Genomic DNA, 16,790 nt, shown 5'->3' with positions numbered 1-16,790 from the left:
AATAACAATCATTATATTTAAACTTCGGTTCCAAAATTTCTAAATAATGGAATGCAGATATTAATCCAATAAAAATTTAAAATGCAATTTGCATAAGGCCATCCATGAAATTTAAATTTAGAAACTGTAATCTTTCCATTTCATAAAGAAGTATACTTTATGAAGTTAGCATATAGGAAGCATTTTTTCCTTGAAATATAAAGTATACCTTTTTCGTATAAAATAGAACAATATTTCCTTATTTTTAAAACTTTACTTAACGAACGTATGCAAAATAAAATTACCCTGATAAGCTCAACGATTCTAAATATAGACGCCGGCTCCGAAAAAGGTCGCTAAGCGAGACAGTTTTAATCATGGCATTTCTTCAAGCATGGCTAGGCTGTCATTTAAATATCAAATTTAATTTTGGCTTTTGCTCTGTCAATGCAAGGTACTTCTTCTAGTACTACTGACCAGTTCGTCGCTGGCCGATAAGAAGAAGGATGCGGACAATGATGAAATCGAGCAAGTCAGAGAAGAGGAGAGTAGACCGGATCAAATCGAAGACCGAGTGTTCAATGTGCCGAGGAAAGTTCAAAAGCTTCAAACAGCGGCTGGAGTCGTAGCACCCGTGGCCTACGGATACGGAGGGGCTAAAGGTGCCGGACGACCAGTTCAACAAGTAAGAAGCCGCGAATACTAGTAATAGAGAAGTTAAGCAGAGCGCTCTAGAAGTTTGAACGACAACGTCAAGAGTCATGTGGTCCTACTCCGCGGGTTTCGTTGAAGTTTCTATGTTACCTATGAGCAAAAGATATCTGTATGGTTTGAACGCCCCTAGCTGAATATTATTTTTATAATATTTTTTGCATTGAAGCCAATATAAAAACACTGTATATAAGTTCAGCGCCACGATCATTATAGCGGGAAACAACCCATTCGTTGAAGTTTCTATGTTACCTATGAGCAAAAGATATCTGTATGGTTTGAGCGCCCCTAGCGGAATATTATTTTTATAATATTTTTTGCATTGAAGCCAATATAAAAACACTGTATGAGTTCAGCGCCACGATAATTATAGCGGGAAACAACCAATTCTTTAAATAAAAATTGAATAGACAATGCCCAGGGGCGGAAAATTATTCTGTGACTAAAGGCGCCGAAAGGGTTAATTCGCATACTTTGCTATCAACTGGAACAGCAGTACTCTGAGAGCCAGAAAGACGATTGTCCAAAGTTTGGCAAAGTTCTAAAACAGCTTTTTGAACGTATATTCACTTAAGTCCCATGCATTCTTAGCATCTCTTATAACTCTTTGTCTCCTTAAATCTCTATTTCCAATTTCATTGTTAATTTCATTTTTAAATAATTGCCTTAAAAACTCCATCCTAAAGACACCACGTACGTACCGCCATTATATTCTATATTTTCACACAAAAATGATGTAAAATTTAAATAAACCTAGTGAACTTCAACCTTTAAAAAACCACCAAATACTTTCGTCCAATGGGAGCACAGCCGTAACCGTTTAAGAGCCAAAATAGCTCTCGTTATCTTTAACGAATAAACCTAACGGATTTTCGTTACCGTTAAGAGATAGAATTGCTAAAATTCAGTTTTCGATAATTTTAACGTTTTTCGTAAAATTTAACGAGTGGGGTGGCGGAGTGGTTAGCACTTTCGCCTCGCAGCAAGAGGAGCCGGGTTCGAACCCAGCTAGTGGCACTGGGTGAAAATCCGGAACCACTCCTTCCGCGTAGAGTTTGTAAGTTCTCTCCCCACTGGTTAAAGGGGTTTTCCCCGAGATCTTCGGTTTCCCCTTCCCATAAAAACTTGCTTAGGTTAACGGTAATAGTTAGTGTAGTGAGCTGTTGGCTCGCGTGGCATGAAGGGCTCGCCACCACCCTCCTACGCATTGTAACCCGGCCACCTGTTACTTGATCACGCACAAGCAACATTGCTTATGTGGTCGAAGGTGGTGCCTTGGGTATTAGCTCTATTTAAAAAAAAAAAAACGACCCATTTTTAACGATAACGAAAGAGATAGAATAAGGCCCCAGGGAGGACTACGGAGATGCATTTAATGTAAAGCTAATTCAAATGTTTGTCATTAGACAATGCTCACAGCCTTACATAAGTCGCGTTTTAGTATTGGTCAAACACTTTTTTATTTTCGTCATGTACTTGGGTTTAGCAAATATTTCGAGAATGTGTGCTGTCAAAGTGAAAGCACGTTTAGGCCCAACTGATTTTAAAGAAATTAATTTCATAAACATGTAGATACTCCCAACGTTGTCGTTCAGACGCCTAGAGCGTTCTGCTTAACCTCTCTGTCGTCACTAATGGCGGGGTCACCCCGTCCCCCTAGATCACAGAATATTTATCGTATTGGCTACTTGTTACTTGTAATTCGTGATTAATAACTTATGGTAGCTTTAGCCGCGGCTAAAGGTAATGTACAATTAGTGAGAGCGCATGGTTACAAAATATACCCGAATTGTTCGAAATTGGTATACAGCTCTGAAAATTGATATACACGTGCCTTGAACTATACTCTCGACTACCTAAATTTTATTTTTCAAAAAAACTGACTGGAAAAACTTTTATAAGCAAAAAACGCCCTTGTTGCCGAGGCTGCGCGCATCTTAGTTTAATTGTTTTTAAAATGATTTGTTCTAAGTTGCACCACATCTCCGCAACTTTGGGAATAAAAAATGGTAAATCGCGTGTTGTAGTAGTACTATGACACGTATCACCATAAAAAATTTCATAACTTTTCCACCTTTACCACCCGAGATACACGCGATTTACCATTTTTCACTATGGAGAAAAATGAAAATGGGAAAAAACGTCAAGTAAAAAATACCTCGATGTGGTTCCATATCAGATTTAAGTAGCACTGTGACACGTATTACCATAAAAAAATTCATAACTTTACCACCTTTACCACGCGAGCTACACGCGATTAACCATTTTGTATTCCTAAAGTTGCGGAGATGCGGTGCAACTTAGATTATTTTATTTTAAAAACTCCATTTAACTAAGATGCGCGCATCCTCGGCAACAAGGGCGTTTTATGCTTATAAACGTTTTTCCAGTCGGTTTTTTTTTAAATAAAATTTAGGTAGTCGAGAGTATAGTCCAAGGCACGTGTATATTAATTTTCAGAGCTGTATACCAATTTCGAACAATTTATCACCATGCGCTCTCACTAAATATCTAGATTAAAAAGGAAGTTTATACATTAAAAAATGTAAAAACAACACCATCGCTCTTCGGACTATATTTATTCACGCCTCGAAAACAAGTTGGCCCGTTAGGATTAATGTTTCATGCGCTTCCATAGGGCCTTCCACTCTATGCTATCACTAGTATAGGGGTCGTAGTGTGTACTACTCCACTGGAAAATGTAGTGATATTTGCGTTAAAGGGACTACGAACTTTTATGCTTATGGAAGATCAACCAATTTTATATTTATATTTAGAAACCAGTGGTAACACCTGTTAGCATATTTATTTAATTAGTTCATAGTATCTTTAATTATAAACCATAATTATTCGATATAACAGTTAGGGAAATAACTATATCATTTAGCAATTTTTTATCAAGCAAAAGAGCATTTGCAAGATAAATTTTATATAGGCCTACTTCTGATTATATTCATATACTTTTGGCAATAATAATAAAGTTTGAAACGTAATAAACAAGCTGAGGAAACTGTATTTTCGTTTGAACTTGAATTCTCATCTAAATCCCTGAACAAATTGTTGAAAACAAGCCATTATCGAATCACTCTCTTTGAATTAAATACACGCTATTATCGAAAACTCTCCGCGGTCTAGTTACTTCTCGGGCGAATAACAATTTAGTGGTGCGTGCTACTACAAGGAATTCATTATAAGAGGATATGTCATTGTTGTCCGACTATTCCCCCCTTCCATACTTTCCGTTTTATATCCTGACCTCGGATTTATTTGTCTATTTCGTTCTTTTATGGTTAGAAAAAAAAAACACAATGGACAAACTTTAGGTTTTGTCCTTTCGATTCGCACGCGTGAATAAATTCGCTTGACTTGTTACATAGCAATTTTAAAGAGAAAGTTGTGGATATTGGACTAAATGTTGGTTTTCATTAGGAAAAACCGGCCGTCATGGCGAATATAGACGCAAAAAAATGCATTTATGCCTAACGGAGAGGATTGTTACTGCGATATCGTCTTCGTAAAAACCAACCTTTACTTCAAGCATTTCGTATCTTTTCTTGATTTCAGTTCTACGAACCCAAGCCGTACAGGTTCGGTTACGAGATTAAGGATCCACGCAACGGCAAAAGTTTTAGACACGAAGAGGACGATGGCTCCGGCAACAAGAGGGGCAGCTACGGATACAGAGACCCCCATGGTCTCTTCAGGATCGTGGATTACGTCGCCGACCATAACGGATTCAGAGCGGCCATTCGCACCAACGAACCAGGAACGACCAGTTCCAACCCGGCTCACATCAACGTATTGTCGGAGTATAAACCAGTCATTGGCCCCGGTGGCGAAGGTTACGGTGCCGCGCCAATACCTCAAATCCAGATCCCGAGGGTCAAATTCCCGGCACCTCGTGAAATCGTGAGGTTTGTGCCACAGCCACCTCGACCGATCAGGTTTGCACAGCCTATTAGATTCGCGCCACCTGAACCGCAACCTATCAAGTTCGCGCCACCGCCTCCACCCCAAACTGTTCGATATTTCGCAGCACCAGCCCCACAATTACAAATCGCCAAACCACCACCTTCGTTTACGCAACACCTGTTCGCGGCGAAACCAGCTAATATTCTGAACAGTCGACCCCAGGTTGAGTTTGGAGGCCCCTTAATACAACACCAACCGTTAGTTAAACCACTTCAAACAAACCCCGTACACGTTGGCGGATTTAGAAACCTGCACTTTCAGCCAAACACTATACAAACGTATCAAAATCAACAGTTTCGCGTAGTACCCGTTCAAAGTCGACCCATAATAAACACGGCACCCATTCAAGGGCCTATCTTCAACCGCGGACCCATTATAAATCAAGGCCCCATTGGTGGACTACATATCGGTGGTGGACCAGTACAAGGACCGATCATTACACCAGCACCGGTTCAGGGGCAAGGGTATCCAATACAACAAATTCCCATTCAAGGAGATGTCGGATCTCTTAAGATTAGTGGTGGTGCACCTATCATCAGGGGACCAGGAGTGGGTCACGTATTTGTACAGCAACCTCAACATATCATAGGCTTAACCGGAAATACAATCACTGGTGGCCTTCGACAAGGACTAAGGGCTGGTTTCATCCATGGACTCAGAGGATTAAACAATGGTTTAGCTAAATCTCCAGCACCCCAACCTCAGGTTGTAAATATACGTGGCCCTTTCAAACTAGTTAAAGGCTTCACACAAGGATTTCGCAGTGGACTCACTCAAAGACTTAACGGGGCCCATAGCGGTGAAAGTGGACAAGGAACCCAAGCCATTCTTCCACCCATTAAAAACCCAGACCAATCCATCTTTTTGGGACCTTTCCCAAACACACAAGAAGGTAAAGAAATATCCCATATTATATCATCCCCAGTTCAAAATCAGGAAAGTTACGAACAAAGGCGACAAATACAGCGCATTGTCATAACCAAGATGCCTGAACCAGAAAATACTAGGCAGCCAGTAGAGATACCTGGGGGTGACCCTGCTTTTATAGGACCAGGACCAGCCCCTAAATTTGATGCTAAGGAACTCAAGAAACAAATTACAAAAAAGGCCAAAGAGCAAGCCAAAATTCGCAAGGAACAAGTTTATGGTTAATATAATTTAGCGTTATTTTTAAATTCAAGCATGTTTAAGGTATTTAAGTAATGGACTGATTTTTTTAAACATTTTAGAGCAAGGTGATAGGGACTAAGAAATACACTATTTTACCTTTTAACCAACACTGCAAAACTTTCAGTAAATGCCAACACTCTAAGGGATAATATGCACTCATTGCACAAATCAGCACACAAATTCAAGTGTACACTATTATTGCATGACTTTTAAAACCAAATTTTTAACTTCATAAACTAAAATACTAAAAACCAAACCGCTGTAATTTTATTTCAGGAAAACGCATTGCAAAACCTCATAAACCTCATTCTTCTAAACTAACAACCACCACGTCTGCTCCGATTGAATATACCGAGAGATATAGACCACCACAAATTCCAACACATAAACCTAAAACTACAATTGAATTTGAGTTCACCCTGCCATTTGGCAAATAAGTCAAATAACTAAAACTAACATTCAAACTTTTCACTAATTTCCAAGCCTTTGAAAATTCTAAAGCTTAAGACTAACTTTAAATGAAATCATTTAAATTATGAAGCAAGTACGTGTAAAACGTGTTGTAACAATCATCCCTTTGTCAGGTCATGATTAAACTGGCATGATGATATTGCGTACGGCGTACAAACTACAGGAGAAAAAATGTATTTGGGTGTAACTGCCACAAGTCATATGGTTAATTTCAAATTAATGGGTCAAATGGATTTAACCTAAATAATATGAGCTTTGTTAATTAAGGTCTGAACTGCTGGAAAGACCAATATGAGTCGCAGAAATCGAAGTTAAGTTCACAAAGGTCAAAATACCATGGATCCCTGAGATAAATGTCGCTTTTTTTTGGGGAAACTTGAGTTTTTACTTGGCGTTACGGCAATGCGCAGTAACAGCTCTACAGTAAGTTGCAAGCCAAAACATGCCTAAAGATCAAATTGTATATTGTAAATATTATGTAAATAAACAACTCTTGTCTGAATAAAAGACTCAAATTGAGACTTTAATAATAATAAGTTCCAAGTTTGTTAGTCCTAATTTTAACATTGTTTCAATGAGAAAAATACAAATAAACCCATAGCACTAAAGCTATAGCGCCAAACACGGTAAACTAGAATATGATACAACATTATAATGTGCCAAAGTTTAACACCATTAAGGTCTTTTAAAAGCAAAAGAATGGTTTATACTACCGTAGGTCAAAATCTATCATAACTAAATACAATGGGTTAAGTGTCAAGAACTTACTGAGTTAGTTATTTAAAATATTACACTTCTAAACTTACCACTTATATAAGTTAATTGGGTTTTGACTTTTTACGAGCAATGGCATCTTCAACAGCTTTAAGCTGTTTTAGTAACTCCTCTCGTCTAGAATTAGTAGCCTTTGCTGCGGCGATACTTGAAGCTGAGGCCTTTTTATGTGATGGTGATGCTGGTCTTTTCCGGCTACCCGCAGAACTTATGACTGGTGGATTTTTTACTCCACGATTACTTTCATCACCTAATTTCAAAACAGATCTCAGTTTAATTAAAAGCTCAAGTCTTTTCATATCCTACGCCAACCAGAAGTAAATGAAATTTAAAGATGGTTTCAGCACATAACTTTTTTGCAAAACATGGTTAGCCAATCAAAATTTGTCAATTTTTAAATAAAGGTTTCCTAGTTGTACACTAAATTAAATTCCCTGGCATTCCATACTTATTTTAAAAAATCACTGATTATTAGACCCATATTCAAATGACCTGACATTTCCCCAAATTTTATACTTATTTAAAAAATTCCCCCGACTACTAAACCTAAATTCAAATTATCTGATATTTCCTCGAATTTTATACTTATTTTTAAAATTCCCTGGCTTTTAGACCCATATTCAAATTTCCTGACATTTAGCTGAATTTTTTAAACTTTTTGTGAGGTAATTAAACGATCAATGTTGGGCAACTATGTTTTGCACAAGCTAATATATGTTAGAGGGAATATAACTGGCTATTTACTGAAGAACCTAACAATTTAAGGGAAAACCTCTGCACCGATACCGTCAACAGCTTTTGAGAGGGGGGCAAGAGAAATTCTTGGTTATATTCCCTTTAAGGAAATAAATTATTTTACTAAAAAAATATAGCTTTATGTATATTTCAGTTCATTTACTTCTAGTACCCACAGAAATCTCCATATTTTACTCAAAGAGTGCAAAGCGAAATAGCAAAATGTCATACCCCTATCACCATGTTTCCTACCATCAGGTTTAACTGGTGACTTGTCTAATGTGGTTTGCTTTTGTGCCTGGAAAGATATATTTACATTAACAATGTAATTAAAAATTACATATAAATAGTAAAAATAGTAGAAAAAGCTAAAAGACAAACCAACCTTAGAAAGTAAATTTAATTTGATTGGTGCCTTTTGACCACTTTGCTTTATCAAATCTTTCGATTGCTTCGAGACCATAAGGGGTATTGTAAGGCTAGTTGGGGTTCCTCTTGGGTCATCATAGCCAGAAGCGCCTTTCGGATGGTCGTCAAATTCTGTGAAATGCCTTTCATGAGTCCTTTTAGCCTCCTTTGTGACCCGTTCCTTCACTTTTCCCTCTTGAGGTAGTCTGTTGAGTGGCGCTTCCTTCTTCACCACAGCTTTGTCCGCTGGCGGCCTCCTCAAACCTGATATAATCCCATAATTCATGAAGTTTAAAAAAAAACTAAAAGAAAATTTGCTTCGTTTGCACAATGAGTTTTAACCGATACTGAAAATCGTAATCAATTAATAACTATTGTTAAGTTTTAGTTATTTGCTATCGCAAAAATGTCACTCTTAGAGAAAATCGGCTTTTACCTAATCATTACCTAAGATAGCACACATCACTAGTATTATGTCTTACCTGGAGGAATTACAGATTTGCTCGACGATTTTCCCTTGGAGCCTTTAGGTTTGCCCACATCAGACCCTGATGACGAATGAGAAATACTACTGGATACTGACGAGACACTACTCATGCTAACGCTGCGACTGAGGGACCTGGATCTGGATCGAGATCGTGTACTTGAATGGCTAGACCTTAGAAATTGGTATCATTCGAGTAAAAAATACAAACACGAAAACAACATCAGACAGGGGGAAATGAGGAAGGTATATAAGAACCTGCTAAGAGATCTTGACACAGATCGACTGGATTCACTGCCACCACTATGGCTTCCGCTACGAGAATTTCTGGCTCTGTTGGGTTTTCTTTTTATTCCATAAATTGCACACAACCTTAATAAAAACAAATGTTTACCTAAAGTCTCCTTTAAGTTTTGGAGCTCCCTTGGGATTATTCGGAGCTGGATGTTTTCTGTTTTCCTTTCCTTTAGGCACAAGTGCATCGCCCAGTCTCCCTCCAGGTGATGGTGATAAAGGAGAGGGGGATTTAGGTCCCACCTTGGTCTTTTTACGGTCAATTACTGGTGATTTTCTTGGCTTTTGCTTCCCTTCCGGTGGATACTGTCCTCTTTTCGTCATCGGAGGGGACAAATCAATGGGAGTAATCTTGGGCTGTTGTTTCTTTGCAATGGGAGAAGAGGCCATTTTACGGGGAGGCGGCGAGCGTCTACTGGGTGAGAATTTGTTCAGTGGCGATATATCCACAATCTTGTGAACGGGAGACGGACCCCTGCCAATGGGAGGTCTGGTGGGAGGGCTGCTGTTTCGAGCCCTTATAAGATTATTCACAAAGCAGACACAAAACGAGCAAATAAGCGACCATCACCAGTCCCATAAAAATGTTATAGCAAAATCTACTTACAAAGTCGGGCTTCTCATTAGTGGATCTCGTGAACCAGCGGCTTGAGGTGGAGCTCTGCGCCTTGATTCGTAAAGGTCCCTTTCAAAAGTACGAGCACCACCACCTGAGGGTGATTTATTGTAACGGTATCCTTGACGAGATTCTCTAGATGGAACTCGAGGATGACTTCTGGAGCGAGACCTGGAAAATATAACAGTTTATTGACAATCAAAGTGGTTTTTCGCGTCAATATTCTATACCTTTCAGAACTAAAACGAGAGCTTTTGGAATATGAACTCCTAGAATCAAATGATGATCTCGAAGAACTGTAAAAAAAAACTGGTTCAAGTCCATATCTATCAATATGCAATAGTCAAAAACAGCAGTTTTATTAAACCTTGAAGAATAGGATCTAGAAGAGCCAGATGAATATGATCTCCGGCCTGATCTAGCTTGCGATCTGCTTCTTCTACCTTTAGGTGTTTTGGATCTAAGCATTTATTGAGAAAATTAAAAAAAAAAAAAAAACAGAACCCAGGCCCAAAATATAAATACCTTCTCCAAGGATCACTCCATTCATCTGCCCTTCCTCTTGGAGCTTGAGCCTCACGGTAACGTTCATCTTGCCACCTATCAGCTTCCGGTGATCGCCTTTCAAATCTAAGCAAAATATACAATTTATTGATTACAAAACTAAGAATGGGTAACATAAATCTCTTAATACTGAAATGTATTAATTTGGAAAATAATGGAAAGTTCCCTAATGCATTTAAAACACATTGAGGTTGATAATAGACAATGTGCATTCCCTAACATCATTTAAAATACAGTATTGAAAAATCAACAAAGGGCGTAAGAATTCCCAGACTAGAGACAGATTAACATAACAATTATACACATATTTAACAACTGATAACCAAAATTTAAAATATAAAATTAAAACTATTATAAGGTCCCAAATTGATCGTGAAATATGCTTAACCGAACTGTTTTTATAACTAGCATACTTACCACCAAATATGTTGTCAGGAATTACTATTATGTTTTGTAACATTTATGTAAGCCCTACTAAATAAGCCACTATAATATTGTTCATCCAACACGACCGAGACTGGCAATTTTAACATATCTAATGAGAGTTTTTCACGGTCGCGCTTTATGTGACTGGGGAATAATACTTACGCAAAAAAATTTTTTTTAACAAATCTTTTTCTCTAAACCGTTAGGCCAAATTGGTTACTTTTACTTATAACAAACTAAAAACTCTAACTCAACTAACGAGAGAGGCAAAAAGAGAAAGGGCACTGCGAAATTGACACACTTAAACTTTTGCCCGATAATGAATCACTATTAACTTCTTCGTGAAAATACGCATTTTCACTAAAATATCCGCACCTGTTCCGAAAAGTTTGAAGAAGTTAGACAAATAAACAATTATACGAAATGGTCGAGATATTACCAACTCTTAGACCATAAATCAAGAGGCTATCGTTAAAATTAAAAGCTAAATGTTATAAGCTTAAATGATTGAAGAGCGACAAAATCATTTAAGATATTTAGACTAAAGTTCAATAGCATGAAATTTACATCAGGAGTAGGCATGTGAGAGTACTCGATCGAGCCTTGAGCCGAGTAAAATTCCCTTTGGTTCAACCTTAAGATCTCTTATTGGGTGAGGTACAAGTCCTAGTGGTTTCTGATTGGTCACAGAATTTAAATGTAGAAAACAAAACCATAAGTTACATAACGTAGGGTGCACTAGCTATTTATTGTCAGTTGTACGGCGGTTCATCAGTCCACTATTTTCTTGTTATAATCCCTTGTATGGCCAGTTATTACTTTAGACTTCACAAATACGACTTCAAATAAACGTAAAAGCTCTGGCACTAAATATTCTTTTAAAGAAGAAATAGTAGAACCTAGTGATAGAGTAACCCTAATTATTCAAGTACTAGAAACCCTCTTTTTAAGCTAAGCCTAGTTATTCGAGTACTCTAAACCACTTTTTAAGCCAAGCCTAATAACTCGAAAGCTCGATAAAATTTTAACGGTCGTCTCGATAATGGAAAAGTGTTTTTCATACTCTAATCTCGGCTCAAAACCCAAAAATCAAGGCTCGCACATGGCTAATTATGAGTAACTTATATGAATTATCTCTCTTCAAAATGGAAACGAAAAATTTAAAACAACACATGTCATGCGAGATATAATCTAATAAAACCCAAGAAATTTTTACTTTTCTCTTTCCATAGATCTAGGGTACCGTCTTTGACGATCTTTGTCATGAAATTCCTGTAAATAATTAATGAATAAAGACAAATTGAAAATCATCCCTTGTTAACTCACTCTATCAAAATCAGGTCTATTCCATCGAACTTCAAAGTTTTCGTAGTGGCCACCTCTCCAACGTTCTTGGATATCTCTTTCTTCTAAAGTGTCATACGGATCATCCAATTCATCTCTGAAAAGTTTCAAATAAAAAATTAATTACAGTCTCAAGTCAGAGTAATAGTTCAAAAAAGTTCTTACTTAAAATATCCAGATTCACTCGGTCTCCTATAGCTTGGTCCATATTTATCAAGGTCACGTTCAGGATAGAGTCTATCTGAGTTTTCAATACTCAAGTTCATTCTTTTATCCTCAAAATCAGACTCTTGTTCTTTGCGTCGAGTAGCTTTCTTCATAATCTATCTCAGAAAAATCACTACATTAATTTCAAACAACGGAATACTACAACTCATAAAAGCACTAACCTCCTTGGCATGACGAAGCCCTCGTTCCCACGCTGATTCCACAGGTGGTGGTTCTTCATGAGGTGGAAATGGTCTATATTCAGGTCCCATCTTTATTATTAGTGAGTAAACAGTTAAAATTATAAAGTCAAAAATTGGGAGATGTATGACAAAACATTTACCAAAGGTCTCATTCGAGGATGAGGAGGTAAAGGAGGCATTTTCATCATCGGCATTGGAGGTGGCATGGGTGGAGGTGGCCCAGGCATCATCATCATATTAGCTGGCATGGGCTTTGACGGTGCAAACATGTTGTAGTTCCCTTTATCATTTACACCAGGATGTATGAAACGGCACGAAGATCCCCAGGTACACTGTCCCTTGTTAAAGAAACGGCAATTGGGTCTCGGAAATCCTTTACGAGCTGAAGCACCATCTTTAACTTCTCCTTCTTCTAAATCATCTTCCTAAGTGATTTAGAGAGATCATAATACATTAAATATTTAGGAAAATTTTAAAATTAGAAAGCCAATAAATGATTCTTACATCAGTAACTTCCCCATCATCAGCTTCACCTTCTTCTTCAGACTACACAGGAATATTAGAAAAAACTATAGTCTCAATAGCGACACTTAGTTTAAACCTCATATACTGCAGTCCTCAGATGGGAGGCAGAAGGGATGCAAATTATACCTACCTTAACTTTACCTAAAACTACTAGCCCTAAGTTTTGCTGATCTTACAGCTCAGTGTATCCTTTTTCAGCTTTTTTTGGAAGATTACAAAAACCCTTCTGTGAAATACTGACTGGATCTAACTACTGAAAATACCACTCCCTTCTTCTCTCTTCTGAGGACTTTGTAATTAAATTAGCCTGAATATAATGTGTACTTTGGGTTTTGTATCATCCATTTTTATTAATTTTCTTTCTTTAGCCTTGGGAGATTTGCTTTCATCATCCCCTTTTCTGACTAAATTTCCTTGAAGTGAAATCTCTTTGTCTTCCACCACAGGATCTTCTTCCTTTTCCTGAACTTCCTCCTCAAAGTCTAACTCTCCCTCTAACGTTTCCACAGTTTTGCTATCCATAGGTTTGTCCTTGATAGTGTTTGCTGTTTCAAGTTTCATAAAGGGTTTATAGGCAGCAACATCTGTTTTGTCACTAGACTTGGGTGAATTAGTTCTCTGGAGGGTTGACCTAGGTGCTTCATCGGCAGAATTATCTAAGGTTGATGATCGTGATCTTGGATTTGGTGAGGGAGAACGAGGATTATCCGGTGATGGTGATCGTGGATTATCACTAGGTGATGGCGATCTTACATTAATACCCGGTGAAAGGGACCTAACATTAGTACCAGGTGACGGTGATCTAACATTGGGAGATGGAGATCGAACATTGGTACCAGGAGATGGGGATCTTATATTTGCACCAGGCGATGGAGATTGTAAATTATCCGGTGATAGTGATTGTATATTGTCAGGAGAAGGAGATATAGGGTTTTCAAAAGAAGAAGATATATTATTATCAGGTGAAGGTGAACGAGGATTATCTAATGAGGGTGATCGAGGATTATCTTCGGGAGACTGTGGTCTATCCACAGATTTAGGTCCACCCATAGATGAACGCGATGCATCATCCCCAGATTGAGAAACATCAGGAGACATAGGTGTTTCATCAGGAGATATAGGAGCATCATCCGGGGACATGGGTGTTTCATCTGGTGACATGGGGGTTTCATCCGGTGACATTGGGGTTTCTTCTGGTGACATGGGGGTTTCATCTGGCGATTCAGGTCCATCCATAGTTCCTGTGTCAACTGTTTCTGGATCTGGTGATTTGATATAATCCGTCACTTTACCGCGATTTTCAGGTGGCTCTGGACTACCGATATCCAAATTAACAGAACTATCACTTGAACCATTAGAAGATTCATCATGATCCATTGTGGAAAAAATTATAATTTACACTTTAAGTAAACTTTACGATACACCCAGAATTGTTACACAGCTCTCACGATTTACGAATCAAATTCAATGAATGTAAAAAATTCCTACCAGACGCAAAGGCTTATTAAAACTTAAGCCTCGGATGATAAACACAAAAAATTGAATTTTTACTTGATCATTTCAATTAAAAAGCAAAACCGATAAAGTTAGTTTCGTAAATGTTAGCAAATGTTTGATGTATAATTTTCTAAAATTATAATAGAAATTCTAAAAAATTGTTTGGGCTGCTTGGGCATGAAAAATTAACGTTGCATATGCATACGACTCGAATTAATAATTTAATACCGCCATCTATCAAAATCCGCACTTCACGCTACCTGAGGGCAAAAATCAAGCAAGTTGTGATTATAGTCACGGCCAACTTTGATCACGCGCTGTTCGCGCTACTACGGCCAACACATTCGTCGAAATTCCGCGAGCAAGGATTTTCCCCCTATAAACTATACTATAATGTGTAGGAGTTCAGCGCCACGCTCGGTGGTTATATTGTCCCCAATGTAAAAACTATACTAAAAATAATAATCCGCTAGGGGCGCTGACGTCATACACATCTTTTGCTCATAGGTTAACACAGAAACGTCAACGAATGAGATGGCCGCTGTAGCGCGAGAGATGCGCGAGAAATCAAAGTTGGCCGTGTTATAGTAAAGGGCCCAAAAATCAGATACGTTCAATCATCTACATCATTGATCGAGATAAGTGATTTGTGATAGAATTTCAAAACATAAATAATGGGGTGTTTTTAGATTAGGCTGACTCATTACATTTTTTAAAAAAATCAGAATAAGATAAAACGACAATGTTACTTTAACCTAAGACCAAATGGTCTTAGCTTTAACCTCAAACTCTCACTTTTCATGGGTACTAATCAAGGTCCATCGAGAAAAATACACTATAGGGAAATATCACTCCGTAGCTTTGAGCATGGCCGCCATTGTGGGGGGGAATTTTTTATCAATAGGAAAAAGCACGGGTAAACTCCCTATAATAGCTTTACTTTTTAATTCACGACCGAAAACTATCGCTATGCCCCCTTTGGTTCGCCAATGAAATCTAGATAGGATAAAGTTTTTCCTCCTCATTATTGGCATTTATTGGTAAATTTTACTGGTACTGTCTTGTAATTTTTTATAATTTTTGCATCGTTTGCCTAAATTTTGATAAGTTCTTTAAGAAAAAACGTTCTTATGAATTTTTAATTTGTCTCGATAGATCCAGGCCTGTATATGGAAGGTGCCAGGGGATTCTCAGCGCCCCCAAATGAATACTTGAGCATCCCTAACCATAGCCATAATAAAGAAATAGACACAAGATTCTACGGGCGGTTAATACAGAAGTGACACCCAGCAGACAACCGACAGTTCGCTACCTTAGAGCAAGAGTCAAGCAAGTCTGTAAACCCCTATTTGAGAAAAACCAATTTTAATTTAGAAATCTAGCATAATAACAAAGATAATCTAATAATGAAAATTGATAAAAATAGAGTGAAAATATATATTGAAAATTTTGTACTGAGTCATCTTAATTTAAAAACACTCAAGGATTCTTATTTTGAATTTCTTTCAATAGTCACGTATCTCGACTTACTTGACTTTTGCTCTCAGGTAGCGAGTTGTTCCGTATTCCTGAGCAGCCTTGGAAATAACGGTGGTCAGGTGGTCAAAGACCAGTTAATTAATTGTTCAGACCAGTTTATTTATTCAAAATTTGGGGGGTCACTGGTCACCGTGTCCAGTTTATTAATTCGAAATAATATCAAAAAAACAGAAGTTGACCAGTTTAATAATTCCAAATAATATTAGATTAGTTAAAGGTTTATATCAATTTGGATTTCCCTATGTACAGCGACTCCTCTTACTACCGCCGGGGCCGCACGTCGAGGTTTTATGTGGAGTTCCTTCGCTCGCATCCCTTGAACGAGTCGAACTGTCTAACCCCCCTCTGGCCTCAAACCCTCAATCCTCTAGTCTCGCTTTCCCCCGAGTACGGTAGGCTACCTGGCTACGCGGTAACGGACCGGGGACTCTGGAGTTACGGAGCCTAGAGAAAGAGAGGTAATACGGTAAATTACGAGGGTCTTCTAGGCTCTGGTAGTAGTCTTAAATGAGATAGTACTATATTGTACTATTCTGGTGGTACTCGTAAAATAAAGTTAACTATTTTGAATTCGTGCAAAGTTAATGTTACCAACATAATCTAACTTCTAAACATGTAGTATATGTTTTTTAAGGCATATAAATGACATTGGCACATTTTATATAAGACCAGTTTAATAATTCATAAGCTAGGGGGTCACTGGTCATAAGGACCAGTTTAATAATTCATATGCTACTAGCATATGAATTATTAAACTGGTCCTCATTCCTTTAGAACTAAACATATTACTTTTGCGGTACGGTATGCAACAAGTGTTTCCTTTTAACCAGGTAACTTTTTTGGCATGTTAAGGCTTAGCAAAAAACTGATG

General features: G+C 37.9%; 2 protein-coding genes across 8 annotated transcripts; one reads left to right on the top strand and one right to left on the bottom strand.

Annotated features, from left to right (window-relative positions):
- Positions 1 to 514: 514 nt before the first annotated feature.
- LOC149925630 (uncharacterized) lies at positions 515 to 6,303 on the top strand (the record flags this gene model as incomplete). Its single annotated transcript, XM_090161796.1, has 3 exons — positions 515 to 664; positions 4,255 to 5,809; positions 5,892 to 6,303. Coding segments are annotated over 3 exons (1,725 nt in total), but the record flags the coding sequence as incomplete, so codon positions are not given.
- Positions 6,304 to 6,834: 531 nt separating this feature from the next.
- LOC149925629 (uncharacterized) lies at positions 6,835 to 14,487 on the bottom strand. Of its 7 annotated transcripts, none has more exons than XM_090159838.1 (17): positions 13,208 to 14,487; positions 12,863 to 12,904; positions 12,499 to 12,783; positions 12,338 to 12,427; positions 12,114 to 12,271; positions 11,931 to 12,045; positions 11,821 to 11,876; positions 10,140 to 10,244; positions 9,982 to 10,074; positions 9,845 to 9,910; positions 9,606 to 9,785; positions 9,099 to 9,515; positions 8,963 to 9,049; positions 8,703 to 8,878; positions 8,198 to 8,484; positions 8,065 to 8,110; positions 6,835 to 7,327 (listed from the first exon to the last, which is right to left on the bottom strand). In XM_090159838.1, exons 1-17 carry the CDS (start codon positions 14,258 to 14,260, stop codon positions 7,122 to 7,124), a joined length of 3,462 nt encoding a protein of 1,153 aa, XP_090015964.1. In that variant the 5' UTR covers positions 14,261 to 14,487; the 3' UTR covers positions 6,835 to 7,121. The 7 variants fall into 7 exon arrangements, with proteins under 7 accessions (XP_090015964.1, XP_090015963.1, XP_090015960.1 ...); XM_090159837.1 differs by having other exon boundaries at positions 8,044 to 8,110; positions 9,099 to 9,500; positions 13,208 to 14,486; XM_090159834.1 differs by having other exon boundaries at positions 6,836 to 7,327; positions 8,044 to 8,110; positions 13,208 to 14,486.
- Positions 14,488 to 16,790: the final 2,303 nt, after the last annotated feature.

Source organism: Leiobunum rupestre, chromosome 10, assembly GCF_980474605.1.
Source record: "Leiobunum rupestre chromosome 10, qqLeiRupe1.1.hap1, whole genome shotgun sequence".
NCBI classification, from domain to species: Eukaryota; Metazoa; Arthropoda; class Arachnida; order Opiliones; family Sclerosomatidae; genus Leiobunum; species Leiobunum rupestre.
The sequence above is the reverse complement of the archived record's forward strand: the minus strand, read 5'-3'. Positions and strand labels throughout refer to the sequence as shown.

What these genes read in the sequence shown, in the direction of transcription:
- LOC149925629 (XM_090159834.1), bottom strand. Translation starts at nt 14,260, where the DNA reads ATGGATCATGATGAATCTTCTAATGGTTCAAGTGATAGTTCTGTTAAT. An exon ending in TGGATGATACAAAACCCAAA is followed by an intron (nt 12,905 to 13,207) that starts GTACACATTATA and finishes ATTCCTGTGTAG; the next exon opens with TCTGAAGAAGAAGGTGAAGC. An exon ending in ATCCTCGAATGAGACCTTTG is followed by an intron (nt 12,428 to 12,498) that starts GTAAATGTTTTG and finishes CTAATAATAAAG; the next exon opens with ATGGGACCTGAATATAGACC.